General features: G+C 43.9%; 2 protein-coding genes across 4 annotated transcripts; both read right to left on the bottom strand.

Moving 5' to 3' along the window:
* Nucleotides 1-37: 37 nt before the first annotated feature.
* Nucleotides 38-3302, bottom strand: zbtb26 (zinc finger and BTB domain containing 26). Of its 2 annotated transcripts, XM_080499825.1 has the most exons (3): nt 3237-3264; nt 2927-3000; nt 38-1897 (listed from the first exon to the last, which is right to left on the bottom strand). In XM_080499825.1, the coding sequence occupies exon 3, from the start codon at nt 1867-1869 to the stop codon at nt 544-546; it is 1326 nt and encodes a 441-aa protein (XP_080355951.1). In that variant the 5' UTR covers nt 1870-1897; nt 2927-3000; nt 3237-3264; the 3' UTR covers nt 38-543. The 2 variants fall into 2 exon arrangements, with proteins under 2 accessions (XP_080355951.1, XP_080355952.1); XM_080499826.1 differs by lacking the exon at nt 2927-3000 and having other exon boundaries at nt 3237-3302.
* A 387-nt stretch (nt 3303-3689) lies between these two features.
* susd1 (sushi domain containing 1) lies at nt 3690-19889 on the bottom strand. Of its 2 annotated transcripts, XM_080499239.1 has the most exons (15): nt 19572-19889; nt 19283-19426; nt 17618-17773; nt 15775-15927; nt 14274-14453; nt 9737-9901; nt 8596-8760; nt 7814-7978; nt 6969-7063; nt 6704-6890; nt 6531-6624; nt 5302-5536; nt 5185-5224; nt 4984-5077; nt 3690-4133 (listed from the first exon to the last, which is right to left on the bottom strand). In XM_080499239.1, the coding sequence occupies exons 1-15, from the start codon at nt 19624-19626 to the stop codon at nt 4115-4117; spliced, it is 1947 nt and encodes a 648-aa protein (XP_080355365.1). In that variant the 5' UTR covers nt 19627-19889; the 3' UTR covers nt 3690-4114. The 2 variants fall into 2 exon arrangements, with proteins under 2 accessions (XP_080355365.1, XP_080355366.1); XM_080499240.1 differs by lacking the exon at nt 19283-19426.
* Nucleotides 19890-21069: the final 1180 nt, after the last annotated feature.

Here is a 21069-nt window from a genome sequence, read left to right as displayed (position 1 = left end):
ATTAATTTCTAAACAGACACACTGACTTCAATGAACACGGGACAGATACAATGTCACTTTGGTTCAACAGTACCTCAGATATAAAGTCTCTATAAAAACCGCCTTAGTTCACATAGAAACTTTGGCATCCCTTTTGTTGCCCAGACAAAATGTCACAGCTTGCATTCTGTGCTTTCAAGTTCCTGTCACTGTTCCAAGTCCTTGTTCATTTCACACTGGTAAGAAAAGAAAGGCTACAGCAGAGTGTATGGACAATGTACACGTGGATGCTTTTTCATTTTGGGAACAGACACAAAGTTAATACATGGTGTTGAGTCAATATGTATCAGTGTTACATTTTCAAGTATGATATGAAGGCATTTACACTGTATTGTACAAAAACAAACAGTCCACAGTAACGACGCTACAGTAAGGTGCAGACCAGGGGTCTGTTGTAGTGAATCAATCTCCAACACAGCGTTGCTCGTGTTTAAATCCTCCCACCAGACCCGACGGGTTGAGACTGAGGCGACAAGCATCCCGTTCTCCGACACAAAGAGAGGCTCAAAGGTTCGAAATCTGCCCAAAGTCAAAGTCCATCCCCCCTTCGTGCAGGCTGCGCTCGTTTGCGTTGTCGAAGCTGTTCTTCCCGTGGATCTGCTTGAGGTGCTTTCGGAGGACGGGCTTGTGGGCGAACACCATGTCGCAGTAGTTGCAGCGGTGCGGCTTGTCCCCGCTGTGCAGGTTCAGGTGGTCCAGCAGCGAGCACTTCTGGGTGAAAGTCTTCCCGCAGATCTTACACTGGAAGGGCTTGATGCCGGCGTGGACCCGCATGTGCCGGTGCAGGTTGCCCTTCTGCGTGAACGTCTTCCCGCAGATCAGGCACATGAACAGCTTGTGCATCTTGAGGTGGTTGGCGTAGTTCTCCAGCTGGCGGAAGACCCGGGCGCACTTGGGACACTGGTGGTACCACTGCAGGGGCTTGTCGTAGATCCGCTGGTGTCCCACGTGCCTCTCCGTGGGGACGGAGGAGGACGGCGGGCTGAGCGCGTACCCGGCCAGGCCGGGGGGGACCGCCATGTCGATGCTGCGGCTGTCCACGGTGGAGTTGATGAGCGAGTGCTGGGGCTCGGGGGAGTGCAGGGTGGCGGGGGGGCTGGCGGGAAAATGACCAGGGGTGGTGGCGTTCTGTGCCGCCTCGGTTACAGACTCCACCTTTATTATGGTGATGTCGCTCTCTGCCACGCCCTGCCGGGGACCGCTGCTCAGGGTCTGGACGGGGCTCGGCTGAATGATCACGTCGTCGTCGTCGTCGTCGTCGTCCTCCTCGTCATTGTCGCCATGATCGTCGCTCTCCACCTGCTGGACCTCCTCCTCTTCCTCCTCCTGATGGACTGTCCGGGTCTGAGGGCGCTCCTCCTCCCTCTGTACCTGAGAAGAGTCCTCCTCCCTCTTCTTGAGCCTCATGTCCACGTCCACCTTCAGACGGCGTGAAGCCGGAGGCTTGATGAACTTGCTGAGGGCCTGCGTGCACTGCTCCACGATGTGGCCCATCTGGAGGAAGCTGGCCACCGTCAGGTAGTGCACCAGCTCCAGCTCGGGAAACTCCAGCAGGCCCGTGTAGCAGGACAGGAGCAGCTGACGGCCCACCTCCGCCTCCTGGATCATGGAGATCTGGACCTCCCTGGAGTCCTGCTGCAGGATGAACTGGTCCCTCAGGAAAGACGAGCCGGCAGCGAACACCACCTTGTGGCCGGGAACCTCCAGCTGGTTGATGCGCACAGCCACGTCACAGAAGCGCTTCTGGTGTCGCAGGAGGTTCATCTTCTGCAGCATGGAGTCCCCGAATGTCGCAAAGCGGAACTGCAGGATGACTTGGTTCTGGGCCATGGTGAACCAGAGGACAGCGGCAACGATCCTGTGAAAGACAAACCCAGAGACTGGATCAGCTCCTCTTCAAAATCACTTTTTCATCCAGAAGGTTTGTTTCTGCCTGTTTGGTTCAGACTCTGGGAACACAAGGCAGGTTTGAGATGATCTGAGAGGTTTGGATGAATCATAACAGAAGATCTGAGATGGATTCTCCTGAACCATTCAAACTTTGCAGACTGGTAGTAATGGAGGAGGAGGAAGGCAGGGGAGAGAGCTGAGAACTAGACTGATGTGGTCCTCTCTCTCGGTGTTTGTGAGGACTTGAGCAGCAGCGGGTTGAATCTGCCATCTTGTAGTCTTTTGAAATAAAGACAGCAGTCAAATGGACTGAAGACAAAAACATCAATTCGCTTCTCTAAATCCTGCTGAAACATCAGTTCTCCTCTCATATTCTTCAGGTGATGAGACGCTGTCTCTGTGATTGTTTTATTATCGCTGCTCAGACTCAGGTCGAAGTCTGTGACCTCATGATTTCTTCTTTTCAACGTTAAGGACTGAATGGATGCACTCACTTTAAATCTCTTATTCCTGTATCCAAATGCAGCTACTACCAACCAAACCATCGCATCACTTTTTTTTTATATAAGACCACACCGTGACAACTCAATGACAAAACATCCAACGTTGCCAGATTGGCTGGGCTCCTGTGTTCAGTGTCAATCACAAACTGTTGGTCACCTATACGAAGTCAAACATACTAAATTGAAGTTTGTTGGTGTTAAGGTGGACGGTACAGGGGCTTAAAGGCCTGGACACACAGACCCAGACAGAGTGTTGACCTCAGGGCCGTCATCAGATTAAAAAACCTTATTACAACTGAAATGAAAAGTGTAATAACTGACTAATGAGTCAGTTATTACACATCAACTAACTGACGTATGAGGGTGTTTTTTAATATCTGAGTGTTTTTAGCCATTTGATTTTTCTCTAATCAATTTTTGGTTGCCTATTATATATATATAAATAATGGAAACAACAGTGGCCGCAGAGAAAAACCATGCAAGCTCAATAATACCGAGAAAGTCCCTCCTGGGATTCGAACAGCGACCTTGCAGACGTCTGATCAGGTTCATCACGTTTCTTTGTTTTCTAAAGATTCAAAATCCCAAACACATCGTATATGTAACACTGAAACAATTGTGAAATACTTGAAATCTTTGAAAGTGAATCTGTAAACTGCTGTGGACGGAGGGCAGCTCATCCTGCTCCTCCGGCCTGCTCGTCTTCCAGCCCGCCGCCGGCGGCCAACAGACCGACACCGGGCCTCCGGCCCGCTGGCTGCCCTGCCCTGCCTCGGTCGAGGCGGTGAGGCGAGGTGTGTTTACCTGATAAAGCCAACAGGACGGGTGTTTATCGCCGGGACACTGGACCGCGTCCGTGCGGGGACGTGAAGCGGCTGCACCGGATACAAAACATCCGGGCCCCGCAGGACGTCTTCAGCCAGCTTCAACCGTGGACCCGAAAGGCTCCTCCGGCGTTCACTGCCACCTGGTGGAGCGGAGTGGATACTGCACCCATTCCTCTTCTTCTTCTCTCTGTGTGTGTGTATATATATATATATATATATGTATATATATATATGTATATATATGGAACACTGAAACAATTGTGAAATACAATATTATATATAATATATAATATAATAATAATAATAATATAATAATATAATATATATGTGTGTGTGTGTGTGTGTGTGTGTGTGTGTGTGTGTGTGTGTGTGTGTGTGTGTGTGTGTGTGTGTGTGTGTGTGTGTGTGTGTGTGTGTGTGTCACTGAGCATCTCACCACAGGGGGCCCCTGTTTTTTTTTTCATTGATTAAACTCCATACATGCCGAAGCAAAAACACAGACATATACAAATAAGAAACACAATTATTTAATTAGATTTTCTGTAACACATGTAGTAAATTACAGTGATTTAACTTCCTTTAAAATGTCCTCATATCATTCTTGACAGATGACAAATTACGCTTTCATAAATCTACTCGTGTAGCACATTCATTAAAGTGCTATCTATTCTGAATGCAATTTGAAATCAGCCTCAGTTGCCTGACATATAAATATGTATTTACAAAATGATCACCAGTATTAATTGAAAAGAAGTTTATTACAATGACAATTTTTTTTAATACTTAATAACATGTTATAATGCTTACTAAAATCTGTCAGAATGAAAAAAGTAATTGTATCCATCAGCTCTCAGATCATGTCTTCTTGACACACCTGAAAAAGTCAAAACAAGTTCTTCAGTCTCACATCATTTACAGACACATATATTTAAGGAAAGTTTTAACCCTGAAGTGTAGTAGTTGGATATTTGCATGCTAAAAGACTTTAATCTCAGTACTCAGTGGAACACAACAATTATAAACTATAAACTACGAATTTCACATGGATGTCACAATGCTTCAGTTAAAAATCATCTCTAAATAGGCTTGACTTCTTCTATACAAAATAATGAATTACATATGGTTTACTAAAATTACAAGGTGCCTTTCTTAAGAAAAGGGTCATGTCGCATGCATTGGTTTACTGACTGTTGTACACTGCATATCTTTACATTTTTCATATTTTTTATTAAAAATATGAAATCAGGTGCACTAACAAGATTCTTTACTTAAGTGAGGAGACCCAACATATTTTGTTCTAAGAAGGAATACTCCAGAAATACCACATATCGAAATATCCCTCTGTAATTTGTAGTATCTCCTTCAATGTATCATTGCTACTTACAGAAAAATACATGAAGTGATGTGAAAGTTACTAAATATGGTTAATAAAGGGTTAAATCATATTCATATCTTACTTAAATTTGTGTGAAACATCCACTCCCACACTGCATTAAAAAGCTTTCTCTTCATACTGAACTATTTTGTAATTAAACAAAAAAAATAAATGGAAAAGATATAGTTAATATATTTCCTTTTTGGTGTTATGAAGGTGAGGAGTTGTTATTGTATATATTTACGGTAAATTCAGCTTGATGATATCAAAACAGAACTGTCTAATGGTAGATGTACATGCTTCTGGTCAACAGTAGCCGTTATAATTTAAGAGTAAAGGTCTCAGATACCAGATGAAGGCGTATCCTCCCAAAACCAGCAGGGTAGCCAGGGCCACGAATGCAGCAGCACACAGTGAAGAAACCCTCAGAATGTATGAAGTACCTGCAACAAGGAGTACCGTGCTGCTTCTTGCATAAAGAACAATATTTTGAGCTCATTAAAGCTATGACAGAGATCAAGTTAAAGAAATAAAGCACAGGCTCAGTTACCTCTCACTTTGGCCCACAAAACACAGGAACATTTCAAGGCCTATGAGAGAGAAAAAAAAAAAAAATCAATCAAATGTGGTAAAGTTTCTCAGGTGTGACTTTACTCGTTGTGCCCACCGTTTTCCACTGACAAACAGCCCGTAGGATGATATAGTAGTTTTTGCTCCTCTCCAGCGGAGCATTGTAGAAGCCTCCATAGAGGCGTCCGTCCCCCACAGTGAAGTTCATCTCCGTCCCAACATGGCGGAGGTGGAGCTGCGCCGCGATGTACTCCGGTGGCTCTGAGCTCGCCGGAGCAGAGCAGTCGAACGTCACCATCCCATCTACGGGAATCACCAACACTTGGTACGAACTGGAACAAAGAGAAGGACACGTTCTGATTTTATTTCCATTTTAATTCTCAATAATTCCCACAAGTGAAAACATATATTGTAGAAGGAGAGTGACGTTTGTCTTTTACACATTCACTATTTTCTTACAGAGATCAAAAGCAGTGGATTTGATAGTTGTTGAACTGAATGAACGATGTTGGCTGCTTTTTATCTTCTCTGACTGCTACTGGAGCCAAAGGCAGAATAGGTCTTCACAGGGGATTCGTTGGACTCATTTGGGGGCTTATGGATGCATAGCATATGGAGTAATACTATTGTTGACCCGTGGGGGCAGGGTTGTACAGTATAGCTCACGTGTGACCAGCAAAAGATACCAATACTGTAAGACAAAGTAACCTGGAAGGCAACAGAAATACTGATGACATGGAGGAAAGACGAATGTGTACATGGATTCAAGAAAATGTAAGATCATTTTCCCCTCAAACTGAAGTACTACTAGTTTTACTACAAATACTTAATTGAGCAGTTGTTTGTTTTTGAATTGTTGTCCTGCATGAAACCAAAAAAGGGCACTTCCCTCTAATGGACCTATTGATGAACAACCACAGCGACATGACGGATGTATGGCAGCAGCGTCTGAAAGGCTCATAGTGATTTATGTGCATTTTGGGACTTTTACTTACTGGGCAGTGACACAAGAATTACTGGAGCTTAGTGCTGCTTTTGACACATTGAAATTGGTTTAAATCTTACTTGCAAGAAAGAGACAAATACGTGTCAAAAGGTCATTTTGAATCTGAGTGTATAGAAATCACTTGTGGGGTTCCTCAAGGCTCCATCCTTGGGACTATTTTATCTAACATCTAATTGCTCCCTCTGGCTCAGATCATGAAACGTCAGATAGAGTCCAAATAGTTTGATCGTATCGTATAAAGTGTGTGATCGTGCGAGGACTCAGTGTGTCAGTGTCGGTCTTAGTCTATTAGTACACTGGTATGTCGTCCTGATTGTTACCTTAACGAGTCCAGAGTGCTGGGCGATCGACGGAGACTCAACGCTGGTAGAGGAGTCTCAAATTCGCTATAGTAGACAACCGGTGCTGGGGGAACTGTTAGATATCAGGTTTGAATGTGCATTGCCGAGGACAGAAAGGATAAAGTGCTGTAGCACCGGCAGCACAGGGATACCTGACAGGCTGGTGCTGGTGCTGATGGTGGCGGTGAACCTGGTGGAGGTTGCTGTGATGGAGATGCTGTAGTTTGTAGCTGGAAGGAGGCTGAGGCAGAACTCTGGCCGGTCGTCCTTTGAACTCAGATACTTCTGCCTTCTATCATGAAAGGACCTCTGGTAGTCTCTGGTCCCAGTGTAAAGCACCTAAAATGATGACATCAAGTCTGGCTGGAGACTGCAAACCCACAACAAGCAACAGAGAAAGATGAACTCTTGTCTTACTTTGTATGTTTCTGTATCCTCCTCGTATTTTTCTGCCTTCCATCGCAGACATTTTTCGTTAAAGATTGATAAATGAGTTATCGGTGGCTTCACCTCTGTAAGAGAATAAACAAAAGTACAAATATGTTTTAAAGGAGTCACATGGTCCAGCCGTTCAACACCTGCACATGGTCTTGTTGGTGCAGAAACACTGTATTTGAAGTTTATTGCTCCAAATCCAGCTTTTCCTTGATATTCCTCCATTTGAATATTGGATCATGGGAGCTACGTTCAGAATCTGCTGTGTCTGTGTGAGCTGGACTGGCTCCACCCACACATGCCCATCTTGGGAAGAGGAGGAAGTACTTCCTCTCGCGGTGCCATGTGCCAGAACAGAGGCCTGTACTATGATGCTGGATTTTCTCTTATCGAGATAACTTCAGGATTAACTGAGGTTTTCTCTAATCCGGGTAACTTCAGGATTAACTCAGGTTTTCTTGGGCGTCGTTCCAGGTATGGAGACGATTATTACTGTTAGAAAACCATTAGACAGTGACTTCTGCACAAAATGATCCTTAAATTTCACATTTCAAAATTTGTATCAATTCAATTACAGTACCAAATCCAACACATACACTTTTAATGAGAAAAACCCAACAATTCCATGAGCAAACAGAGTGGAACAGGTGGAAAGAAAAAGCACATTTAACAGGAAGAAACCTGCAGAATCAGTGGAGATGCTCTGTTGTTGTGGTTGGGACCAGGGGATAGAAAGACAGGCCGGGATATTTCACTGTGAGATGAGTGTTTACCGGGGAACATTAACATTAATTGTTATTCCGTTTTCTTGCTTTCTTGGTACTCACCTATGCACTTCAGTGTAGCTTCCTGCCACAGCCCTGAGCTGCCACACCGGGAGACGTCACTGCCCCTCCAGCTGTGGTATCCCTCCACACAGCCGTGGATCACAACACTCCGGTTGAGCCACAACACCTCCGAGTTCGCCAGGACGGGAATCGGGCCGCATTCAGCTGGAAAAGGAGTCGAACCGTAACAGAAAAATACACTTCATAATACACTTTTTTTTTTTCTTCAGGTAAGAGTAAATGTGACTGCCCTCTGTTCAGGTTGAGCAAATTTAACACATGTCAAATGAAATACTTGTCACAATAAGAAAACGAGCATTCCGAGATTTCTGACCTCTGCCAAGGGAGGTATTCCGCGTATTCCAGCCGTATTCCACATCCAGATCAACTGCCTTTATTCATTAATTTAGTCAGTGATCACATGATTTTATTTCATAATTTCATAGAAGGCATTATTTTGCTCGATGAAAACAATTTTGATCCAGATCACCAACAAAATGTAATGGCTTCTTCTTTTGAGCAAAATGCATGTCGGCCAATTTTTATGAAGATCTGCTGATTAGTTTTTGAGATATCTTGTTATCAGACAAGTCATTTTAAAACCTCCTTGGCGGAGGGACTTAACACATTGCCCTGAAGGTCACATCAAACTCATGAAGGTGTGATTGTATTTGGTCGTGGTTACGTCAATTAAACACAGTGAGTTGAAATGTATACTTTTGTGTTTCCTTGGAGTGACACAGCTGCTCCCTGTTTTCACTGTGGGAGCTGAAGCGACTCACCTTTACATATGAGAGTAGCTTCCTGCCACACGCCGGAGCTGCTGCACACAGAGACGTCACTGCCCGTCCAGCGGTAGTATCCCTCCACACAGCCGTGGATCACAACACTCCGGTTGAGCCACAACACCTCCGAGTGAGCCAGGACGGGAGTCGGGCCGCATTCGGCTGGGGAAAAAAAAAACGCAGCATTGAACTTTATAATACGTATAAGTGGTTGATCTTCTCTGCATCTTGGGGTATCAGAACAATCACTTCGTTTCTACTGGTGAAAGGATTCATCCACACTTTCTACTTGGCTCTGTACTCTGCTGGAAGCAACTGAAACAAGAATAGGTTTATCTTAAGCATGAGCACAGGGAGGTGGAGTAGATTTTAGTTTGGTTTAGGCAAATAAAACATTGTCAAGTGAAAACAAAAAACTGTTTAGTGTATTTGTTTACACGACAACGGTGCTCCGAGCCACTGATGATGCAAATTTTCAAAAATGTTCCTTCTCCGTCTCCTCAGAAACCGGGGAAGTTCAACGTTTTTGTAAAAGTGTCCTGCAGAGTGTCATGACTCCTGGTCCTTATACTCCTGGACTTGGTAGTTTTATAGTGGACAGTTGCCCTAATAACAATTAAACTTGGTCGCCTGTTCTCACGAATGTCCGTGTTCTCCCAGTGTTCATGTTTATAAGGTATTGTTCTCTGCGTGTGTGTGTGTGCGTGCGTGCGTGCGTGCGTGCGTGCGTGCGTGCGTGTGTGTGTGTGTGTGTGTGTGTGTGTGTGTGTGTGTGTGTGTGTGTGTGTGTGTGTGTGTGTGTGTGTGTGTGTGTGTGTGTTGTATTTTATAAATGACCTATCATAGATTACCAACCAGAACATTCTATTATTGTTTATTCCACAATGAACATCAAAATACACCAAACCATGTGTCCAGCATCAGAACTACATGTATGACGTTTGCATGAAAGAAAAGCAGGTGAAGATCAGTTCAGTATTCAGCGAGTTCTGATTGATTAAAATCTCTGACACTTCATTGCTCCAGTCAAGCAGATTAGACTGAGCGGTGCAGACGACCGGGCCAAGATGGCGGCGCCAGCGCTCGCCAGCGCCAATAGGGAGTAGCGGTCAGTGCGGCGTCATGTCTATGGACTCACCCTTGCATATGAGAGTAGCTTCCTGCCACACGCCGGAGCTGCTGCACACAGAGACGTCACTGCCCGTCCAGCGGTAGTATCCCTCCACACAGCCGTGGATCACAACACTCCGGTTGAGCCACAACACCTCCGAGTGAGCCAGGACGGGAGTCGGGCCGCATTCGGCTGGAAAACCCCGCGGGAAAAGTAGCGTTCATGAAAAACTTGTTTACTACTGAACAGCTGTTGTTTTCTACTGGTACCATAGTTATGGAATAAAATGCTCCGTGATTCCAGTTGGGCCAGTGGGCTGTTTTCAATGACTGGTGGTGATAATCGTGACAAATTGCCTCCAAGATTTGAGTAAACACATTAAAATGAGTTGTGTTTGTTGGTGAGCCAATTGATCTCTTTGAGTCCATATCGAAATACTGTTGTTGCTATGGTAACAATTTTTTTGGGTGTCAAAACTTATCAGATAGTTTAATAAAATGTCACAATTTGGGCCTTCTAATGATGTTTTTACATATTTATCGATGCATCACTAATGCATACAACTGAAATAAATAAATGCATATTTAAATTTTTACTTGGGACTCAAGCACTCGTCTCCTTGGTAACGTTCTGGCCTCCACCCTATCCTGCCTCTGAGATGGTCTCACATTCTCCTGACAATGTGGCTGTCATATCATCGACTGTCACTAGATGTCACTGTGAACCTTTCTTTCTTACACTGATTGCATAAATATGGGCCATGCAACCTGCATAGATACATACAGTATATAGTTAAAAACTAACAACAGCCATTCAAATAGAATAGTTTTGGGAAAAACTGGAGAAACTCAGCATCGGGAAGGGAGCAGCTAATGAACCTGCCACTAAACAGGGTTGCATGCACAGTAGGAAACTCAGTACTGTACCTTTGCACTTCACAGATACTTCCCCCCACTCTCCTGACAGTGAACATGTTGAAACATTATCTCCACCCTCCTGGTAAAAACCATCCAGACACTGGTACTGCACACTGCTCCCCGGTGTGCTGGTGTGATCCCAGAGGAGGTTAGTGTTTGGGTGTGTTATTGGGGGGCCGCAGCTTATTTCTGAACACAGATATGAATTAGTCCACACAGACACAGAGAAGCACTGAAAAAACACAAACAGAAGGATTAATAAACTCGCTGCACAGTGTTAACCAGCTCAGAGCTTCTAAAACTGTAGACGTCAGCTACACGTACACTCGTAGTGCTCTTCTTTATGCCATGGAAAGAGTTAAGCAGTCATGAAAAAGATTGTTGTCACCTTGACAAAGCACTGAGGCTCCCTCCCATTCTCCACTGGGCGCACACACTGAAACACCTCCCCCTCCAGCTCTGACATATCCTGGCTTACACTGATGCTCCACCTCCGAGCCCACGGTGGAGGTTTTGTCCCACAGCATGACTGCATTATGGACGGGTGACGGCTCACCACAGTCAACTTCTACAGAGGTGGAAATGGTCATTGTTTTTTTTGGGGGGGGGGTTTTGGAGAGCATCAGCAGAGAATGAAACCACCCGATGAAACGGTGTGAGACTATGTTACCTTTGCACGAGATGTGTGACTCTGTCCAGCTCCCGGCCACTGAGCACACGGACACATTGTTTCCCTCACTGTGATAAAAGCCTGTTTTACAGAAGTACGTCAGCGAGCTTCCAGGAGTGGAGCGGCCGTCCCACATCTGCCCGGTGTGGGGCAAAACAGGAGGGTCTCCACATGAAACCTCTGTGATGGAGAGCGACACACCTTTGGTTATGGACAAGTTAAAACAATTTCAGTTACACTAAATATGTTTTGTTGATGACTCCTGCTTCTTCATCAGTTATTTCATCACACTTGTTAGAATCGTTTATCTTTCAAAGAAGCCTTCCACTTGTTGGATTATTTATCATTTATTTATGTCGTTACATGATTATAGTTCATTTTATTTCTACTTTATACGCTTCCTCTTTTAATAATGACCGGATGTTTGTGAATTGTTTTTCTCTTTTGTTAAATCATGAAGCACTTTGAGCTGCATTTTATAAACCAAATGTACTTTGTGACTGATGTTATCATTATCATTATAAACCAATTGGTTACAACTCATTTATGACTGTAGTAATTACTCTGAACTGTAATTGCTGACTACACTTTAATTCCCTCACAGTACTGTACATATGTCCAACTCTTAATATTGTAGCGACGGCTGTGGAGTGAAGGGCTCAAAGGACCAGGGGAAGTGCTCCTCATAACTGTATGTGTTTCCCTGGGTCCACGTTGCAGTTCCGTGTTTTAGTCTTACTGTTGTAGTCAGTTATAGTTTGTGTATTTGTGTGTCTTGTCTTACATGGGGATTTATGTGCAATGTGCCGAGGCGAGGGGAGGTGGCTGGTGAGCACACCCCTCGGAGCAGGGCGTGTTGAGTGTGGTTCAAATAAAGACATTCCTGAGTCGTCTATTTATTTATTTATTTATTTATTCATTCATTCATTCATTCAAACTTTATTTTACCAGGTTAAGTTCACTGAGAACTGGATCTCATTTTCACGTATCAGTATTATTATATGCATTACTATATATATATATATATTGATTATACAATCACATTATTAGCATTAAATATGATGACATCAAGATGTCATTAACTAATTTGAGATGAATATATTCAAAACTACAACTTTGTGATGAATTCAATACTACTACCACAACCACTACTGATGATGATGATGATGATTATGCTAATAATAATAATAATAATTATTATTATTATTATTATTATGTATTTCTTTAACTAGTTAATTGTTTTGCTTTTTCATCATTGACTAAACATCTGGGGTTCTCCTTGTGGTGTGAACTGAGGATTACCTTGACACGCCAGCGTGGGGAGTGTCCACTGGCCGTTTTCATTACAGGTGGATATAAAACTTCCTCCTGTGTTTTTAAAGCCCTTTATACACACATAGAGCACAGTGCTGCCGGGGGCTGTGTCACTGCCCCACACCTGCTCAGTGGATTGGATTAAAGGAGGATTCCCACACGAGATCTCTACGAGGAAAAGACCCATCACCGCTGTAAACACCACAACAAGCAGCTGCACATCTGCATGAATCACGGAGGCGGTACCTTGACAGAGCACAGAGGGCGTCTCCCAGCGCCCGGCTCCGGTACACACCGAGACATTCCCCCCTCCAACATTACGGTATCCAGTGTTGCACTGGTAAAGCGCCTGGGCTCCCATCCCGGAGCTCTTGTTCCACAGCAGGTGAGAGTGGGGGAGGGCAGGGGGAGAGCCACAGTCAACCTCTGAGAGCCGAAGAAAGCAGTGACATCCAACAGTCACAAACTACCTGAAAACTCAGCGCAGGTGTGGAAATGCACACATGGTTTGCATCATTCATGCTCGATTTTGCTGCATCATGTCACCTTCAAGGTGGGCGTGACATGACTGGTGTCACCACAGCTCTGTGTGTGTGACAGGAAGCAGCACAAAGAAACATCTTGACAGTCACTAGACATGTAGTGTCACCAGGATAAAAGTTTACTTTATCTTCCATTTCCTTTCCTTTACATTGGTTTACTGTGAATTTCTCTTGGAGACCATTAAAGTATTTATCTATCTATCTATCTATCTATCTATCTAGAATGCGATTTCGCCGAAACAAGCTAATTTAAAGACGTTTGTCCTTTATAAAACATGGTCTGGCTTCGTCCCACAGTGGGCAGGAACTGACCACAGCTGGCGGAGTGAGAAGGCGGAGACAGACGAGCAGCAGAAACCACAGTACTGAACTTTCAATTATGTGTTTTACAAGAAACTGTAAGGGAATGGTTGTCAGTAGGTTAATTCATGAGGCAATGCAATACTTCTTCAGTTCTGACCAGTTATTTTCTTAATAGTCACAATGCTTACAAATGTTACTTATGTTATTAAAAAGCTCGACAGACAAAAAGCAGCACTAGCGTTCATTTGTTTATTTTACACACATTATAAAACATTTGTTCAAAGCAGCGGTGTCAAACATAAGGCCCGTGGGCCAAAAGTGGCCTGCAAGAGTCTCCAATCTGGACCAAACTAATTGTAAAGCATTCAAAGAAACCATTGATATTTAAAACAATGTTTTAAGAGTTAGCGGACACAACACCACACTGAGATGTCGGTGGTGCTGCCGTGAATGCTAGCATTAGCCTCAAAGCCATGAGTTTGTAAAAACATGCATCATGCAGTAGCTTTCACAGAAACCTTCTGGATATTTCACTGTGTTTCGGCCCCAAAAGGTTTCATTTAAAAAGGCTTCATAATTGTTTGTTTTTTTGCAAAATTATAGACATTTGCATCACTCTGGGCCACAACAAATAAAAACTTGAAAATGTAAATTTAAAGGTTATTTTGGCACTATTTTGCCAGTCCGGCCCACTCAAGATGAACCTGAACAGTCACCTGAACTGGAATGAGTTTGGCGCCACTGCTTCAGTTCGTCAGATAAACACCCAGCGGCCGCTCACAGCCCTCATGGTTCTTTCAGCGTCGGTGTTTCTTTACCTTCACAGACCATGGTGGGTCCTCTCCACAGCCCGTCAGCTGCGCACACTGAGCCGTTGTCCCCTCGCCGCCACACGAAGCCGCCGTCGCACACGAACCGGGCCTCGCTGCCGAACGTGGTTCCTGTGAGAGTCTGCAGCACGGCGTTGGCGGCGGGAACCGGCCGGCCACAGTCCACCACTGAGGAGCAGGCCGGGGGGGGGGGGGGGGGGGGGGGGGGGGGGGAGGGGGGACAGGCCAGGGTCAGTCCTCTCTGATCCTCTCTCGTTCAGGGTGAATCTTCACTATCATGTCCACCACAACACAGCCTGCCACTTGGTGGACTGTACATTATGACGTTACCATGCTAGCGACTTATTGTGTGTCAGGGAAGGTCGACTGGACGCCCCGACACTCCCTGACACCACGTTATCATAGGAGAAAGTGTCAGGGCAGTGAATTATGACTCCTTCTGAGGAAGGAAGGAAGGAAGGAAGGAAGGAATAAGTAGGGAGGATTGCAACAGGTTGTAACCCAAGAGCAGAGTACAGCCTGTGTTAAATGCAGAGGTTGTGGATTAATATCTGTTTTAGTGGTTTATGTGTGATTATGAGGTGTGTGTGTGTGTGTGTGTGTGTGTGTGTGTGTGTGTGTGTGTGTGTGTGTGTGTGTGTGTGTGTGTGTGTGTGTGTGTGTGTGTGTGTGTGTGCAAGAAAGCAGGGTCTGTTTACGGTAAAGTGCTGTCAGGAGTGAAATGATGAAATGTGACCACGTGACGGACATTTCAAACACTAGAAAAAGAGAAATAATGGTTGTTGTAATATCTGTCCTATTCTATTGCAGCTTGCAATAAAGTCGCACTTGCGACTGCATATTGTGCTTTATAAATAATATTTTCATGAAATCACTTTTCTATGGAAATTCAACAAACATTCAAAAGCCAACATTTTCCCACGTTTAAATTTTTGTACATGTTACCTATAGATGACTTAGTGCGACAGCAGTGTTATAATGTGTTAAATACACAAGAGACCATTGTGCGCAAGGAAATGTAGAATTGGATTTTCTTTGTGTTTAACAGGATATTTAATACAATTTCTGTATTTAACTTGATTTAAATAAGCTGTTTTTGCTGGATACATTTCCTCCAAAGTATTTATATTTATGTTGTGGGAATAAATCCTTTTTGTTTTGATCTAAAAAAGGATTTCAAGTTAAATGCTAAGTCAGCTTGATTGTTAATTAATTGAAATGCACAATACATGCACAGAAATTGCACTTTCTCTTCAGACAAGAAAAAATTTTTAAATATTAATTTCTCTTGTCTTGAAACAGAAGTACAAGCTTAAGATACACGACAATATCACTCTATTGTGTGAAGCCTATTATTTATAATGACTGGATTGATGACAAACAACAGTGTTAGCAGGCATGTTGGATTATGGCTGATTTATACAGTTTTGTACACAAGTGAATGCAATACAATGAGAAACAACACAAAAGACATCGAAGCAGGATCTACCTCTGCAGGAGGCCGTGTCTCTCAGTGGGTGAAAAGGCTGGACTCCGTCCTGGACTTGGTGTCCGACCTGGCAGCTGCACTGAAAGCTGCCGTCCAGATTCCTGCAGTGGGCTCCGGGTCCACACACCCCGCTGACCCTGCACTCGTCCAGGTCTGCACCGCCACCCGTCAGGACAAACAACACACACACAGTTACTTTAAAAAACTCATCCGATTTCTGATTACTAGTTACTCCTTTAAAAGAAGTAACTTAGTTACTTCACAGATTACTTGTTTTTAATAGCAACTAAGTTAGATCACATGTTACTTTTAGTTACTTTTACAGCACCCGACAACACCACCGATCATCTGAACATAAAAACTGCTGATCCCGGCCTCCTGCACCTGCTGGTCCATATTTAACCTTTGACCTTCATTCTTTGTTGTATTTATATCTGAACCACTGTTTTGTTATCACATTTTTACTATTACTGCTATTTATTTACCCAGAGATGGAGTTGTAGTCTGTTGTTGCACTATTTATTTATGTATTTATTTGCACTGCCTGCTTTATGAGACCTTAATTGTCCAAAATAAAGTCTTTCATTGTGTGATTGATTGATTAATTTAAAAAGGTTTTTTTTATTGCAATGTTAAGGTTTATTGATGACAATGATTGGTTTCAATACTTTTGTGTTACCTGAACGCACCATGAGAGCGGGTGTGTGTGTGTGTGTGTGTGTGTGTGTGTGTGTGTGTGTGTGTGTGTGTGTGTGTGTGTGTGTGTGTGCGCGCGCGTGTGTCCGTTTGGCGGAAGAGCGGCAGGTTCAGTTTAATAATAAAGCAGCTTTACAGAGAAGAAGCTAGTTGTGTTGGACACTACAAGAGTAACACACAGTGACTTGGATAAGTAACTTTAATCTGATTACTGATTTGGAAATAGTAACGCTGGTTACTGAAAAAAGTGGTCATATGAGAGTAACGCGTTGGTAATTAACACGTTACCAGCATCACTGACAGACGCACAATAGGAGCCACAACTTTGAGCATTTAAGGACTTTATTTCATCACCACTGAAATCTAATTATTCACAGAGAAAGGAAACAGTGCAACAGTTTTACCTCAAATTCTTGGCATATTGTGTTTTGCCGAGTTTTTTATCGGAGTCCTTCATCCCCACTGCTGTTAGACTGGACAACAGGACTGTGTAGTAACAGCAACAGCAGGTGAACCAACCCCTGCACCTAGGACACTTTATCTAAGTCACTTAGTTTGTAAACTTGTATATAAGATACCTCTATTCTACTAACTGTGTGCACTTTCCTTGCCTATTCTACTAACAGTTTGCACCTTCCTCTCCTTTCCTCATGTGTCCTCAAGAGCTGTATGCAACAAGTACATTTCTCCTCTGTGAGATTAATAAAGGTGATCTTATCTTATCTTATCTTAAAGAGCCCAACTCCTCCTCCTGGTGGATCCAGTTACATTATCAGTCTCATTCTTATCTAAATGAGTCAGGCGAACAAGACCTTTATTGTTTTGGGTAATTAAGGGCCAGTTGTTCCAGGAAAAAACTGCTGTTCAGTGAGATTCATTCACCAAACTAATTAACAACCAAAAGGTGACATAAATTCAATGTTGATTACACATGCCATGTTACATTAACAACCTCACTTATAAGTGTCACAAAACACAAAAACATTGTAAAACCCCCTCCCCCGTTTCATGCAGCCTGTTGCTACTTTCACCGCATTGCAGCTGCCATGATGCTACTGGCCACTAGGGGTCACTGGAGCTCAATGACCTCATGTGGATAAAAACAGCAGTTTCCTGTCCCATTGAATGGGCTGGCGATTGGACTCACCCTGGCAGTGGGTCCCGTCGTTGGGGATAAAGACGGCCATGTTGTTCGAGGGGCTGTACCCGGCCAGGCAGGTACAGAAGTAGCTGCCATACGTGTTGTGGCAGGTGGTGTGCTGCCCACAGATTTTATTGGCTCCTATCTGACACTCATCTTTATCTGGAAGAAAAACACAAAGAAATGATTCACATCCCTCTTTTTGCATTGAAAGAAACATCCACAGGTCACAGGTGGTCGTGTAGACGATCAACCTGAGCAACAAATGGGAGTTAAATTAATGATGTGTTACACATTCATGACTGTAATAATACCTCTTCTTTGAGCAAATGCACATTAGTCCCTTATTGATAAATATCTATTGTACAAGCACGATCGGAAGGTTGCAGGTTTGATTCCCATTACCCCCCTATCCGCATTGCAAAATGTCCTCGAGCAAGACACTGAACCCCAAACTGCTCCCATTGGACTGACAGTGCCTTTATTGCGTGGCAGCAGGGGATGTGTGTGTGTGTGTGTGTGTGTGTGTGTGTGTGTGTGTGTGTGTGTGTGTGTGTGTGTGTGTGTGTGTGTGTGTGTGTGTGTGTGTGTGTGTGTGTGTGTGTGTGTGTGTGTGTGATTAATGATGTAAAGCGCTTTGGGGCTGCTCACACAGTTGAAAAGCATTATATAAGTGAAGTCCGTTGACGGATGAATTTTGAACACAGTGGTAACAATATGTGACCTGCTAGCGTCACAGAAGTAGCATTAAACATTTACAGTATATGTGTGTGTTTGTTTGTTAGTGAGTGGTGAGAAAAATCAAAATAAGAAAGTAAATAAAACATGTTTGCAGCTTCACTTTCAGTATTAAATAATAGTGAGACCAGTGCTCTTTTTCTTGAATCTCTGGTATCAAAACTGTGTGATGATCATCATGGACACATTCTGACATATCACACAGCTTGAGTTTATTTACAATGAAGCATAGCGAGGCAATAAATTACACCTTAAATGTTAAGAATAGTTTTAATGAAGCTATGTCATAATGACATTCGCCTTGGGGAGGTGAAATAAGGTGCTTGAGCATCTTCTGTCATTTAGAAAGTAAGTCAGTCAGTCAGTTAGACAGTCCGTTAGTTAGTTAGTTAGTTAGTTAGTTAGTTAGTTAGTTAGTTAGTTGGTTGGTTGGTTCGTTAGTCCGTTAGTTAGTTAGATTCTCTGATCACTTGAGGGATAATAGGAGATGGCTTTATGTCGTCATGTGGGTTGTGAAACCAAAACCAAAGGCTAAAATTTCAGATTAAAAGCACAATGTTAGGATTATTAATCAGTTTTAACAGCTGGTTCCTCTTTACCTATGAAGATATGAGCTTATGTGAGATGTGGCTTAGCCCAAATCAATATTACAGGTCATGTACCTTCAGCCATCAGTTAGGAGATGTTTTATGTATATTGTGAGAATGAATTTTTATAACAAGATCAGAGATCATATCATTGAGGTAGAACAATGTTGAGAAAGAAAAAGGAAACATCTACTTCCACATACATACTGTAAAGAAGGAAAAATAGTGCTTCTACTTTGAAAGATTTCCGATTCAAATGGTGCGATGAACACCAACATGTGACTGTATATTATCTTTAAGCTTACATGTGAACAAACATGCACACAAGGATGTTCCAGTTTGTTACCTTGACAGAAGGTCCTTCCATTCCCAACAAAGCCGTACTTGCAGTTACAAACTTTGCCCGACCCGTCTGCCTTGTCGTCACACGTGGCGTCAGCGTGGCAGCTTGAACACATGTCCAGCACGTTCTGGCCCTCTGCTGCTTTACCTGCCAGCAGACGTGAGGATCACCTGGAGGTCTGGCTCGTTTTTGGGGTTTGTTTGTTTTTGCATTATTTCCTGAATGTCCATGACATTAAAAGAGGCTCAAAGATGAATGTGGCCAAAGCGTTTGCTGGAAGCAGTTCACTCACCTGTGAAGGCGCAGAGCAGGAAAGCCACTGTCATCACTGCCTTGCTTCCATCCATCCTTCTGCCGACTTCACCACACACTAAACCTCCTCCTCTGCATCTTTGTGTCCTTCTTCACTTGTGCTTGAGCACTTCCTTCTCTGGGACCGCCATGACGCTGACAATGCTTGATAACCAGTGAGGGGGGGGGGGGTGACCCAGGGTCACCTCCAGAAATGGCTGCTTTTCTCAATGGTCCGTTCGCCACTGGTGGTTTCTGAGGCTTCCTCACTCATCTTCTGGCATGTTGAGCTACTGCTTCGATCCGTCGGCGATGTGCTCACTGCTCGCTCCGGGGAACTGCACACTCACGCTGCGGTGGCTGATAAGGGCTATTTTTAACCCAATCAACATGCTGGGTTCCCTTTTACTCCAACCCAAGTCATACAACCGATCTCTACTATCGCACCAAAATGTCTATAAATACCTTTATTCAGCTGTTTTCTCTGGTGGCTGGATTCATGTTGAATCTAAAGGCTATTTTAAGGACATAAAGAACGTCCTCTGTTTGTCCTGCAGGGTCTGCAGGGGGTGATGGGGTGTCGCTTGGCGTGCTGTGGGAGGAGGAGATAAGTGTGGTGGACTCATATCTCTCTGCCCAGCAGGGTCTCAACTGGAGACCCAACTTTTTACTGTCACTCCAACCAGGAAGCCCACGCTACATAGCAGTGTTGGCTGGCCCAGACTGATTAACTGCCCTCTAAGTTTTACAACCTGGGGGCTGGCACAGCCGTCAAAATACACCCGAGATCACATGGGGGACCCGAGGCTTTGCCTTGCCAGGGTTTGTCAGTAAGAAACCATAAAAAAACCATAAAAAGACCATTTCTACAATCGAGAAGAGATGTGAGAAACCGCACATTTCTTCTGGGGTGGCAGTTCCTCTTTCTGGATGTTGTGAGGCTGGGTGTGTCGACAAGAGCCTGGCTTTACCGTAATTCTCTGTCAAATAGAGAAGTCGGTCCTTTGTTTGAGGTGTGGTCCCTCACAGCCCACTGCTTCTAGACTCAATAACAAATAAACATCATCAGGATGAGTTCAATGCAGAGGAATAACTTACCAAAGGGAATCAACCAAGGATCTGCTGGTTTCAGGAACAAAGACAGAAAGGTTTTCAGACATGAAAGAGCTTTTCCACTGTGTGTGTGAGGAAGCTATTTGTACTTACAGACACACACATATACAACCATCCATCTATATTTAGACACTTCATACAACTTAAAGCAGAAACACTCCTCGACGCATTCATTTCCTCTTCTTTTTGCAGATGGCCCATTGTAAACTTTCCTGCTTGACAATGAAGCTTTAAAGACATTTCCCAATGTATTTCATCTGAAGCAAGGCATCAGGCAACCCCGGGCCGCAGACCCGTACCGGTCCGCTGGTTGTTTGATTCCGGGCCGCGCAGAAAGAATAAATGACCGAATTCTCTCCGTTACATCCATCTATGACTCGTGCTTG

Source organism: Blennius ocellaris (assembly GCF_963422515.1).
Source record: "Blennius ocellaris genome assembly, chromosome: 7".
Classification (NCBI taxonomy): domain Eukaryota; kingdom Metazoa; phylum Chordata; class Actinopteri; order Blenniiformes; family Blenniidae; genus Blennius; species Blennius ocellaris.
This window is presented reverse-complemented; position numbering and strand designations above follow the sequence as displayed.

Coding starts and splice junctions, on each gene's coding strand:
- susd1 (XM_080499239.1), bottom strand. CDS start 19,626: ATGGATGGAAGCAAGGCAGTGATGACAGTGGCTTTCCTGCTCTGCGCC. Junction 7,064..7,813: donor AGCTACACTGAAGTGCATAG/GTGAGTACCAAG, acceptor ATTCTCTTACAG/AGGTGAAGCCACCGATAACT. Junction 5,537..6,530: donor AGCACTCTGGACTCGTTAAG/GTAACAATCAGG, acceptor TCTTTGTTCCAG/TTCGTACCAAGTGTTGGTGA.
- zbtb26 (XM_080499826.1), bottom strand. CDS start 1,869: ATGGCCCAGAACCAAGTCATCCTGCAGTTCCGCTTTGCGACATTCGGG.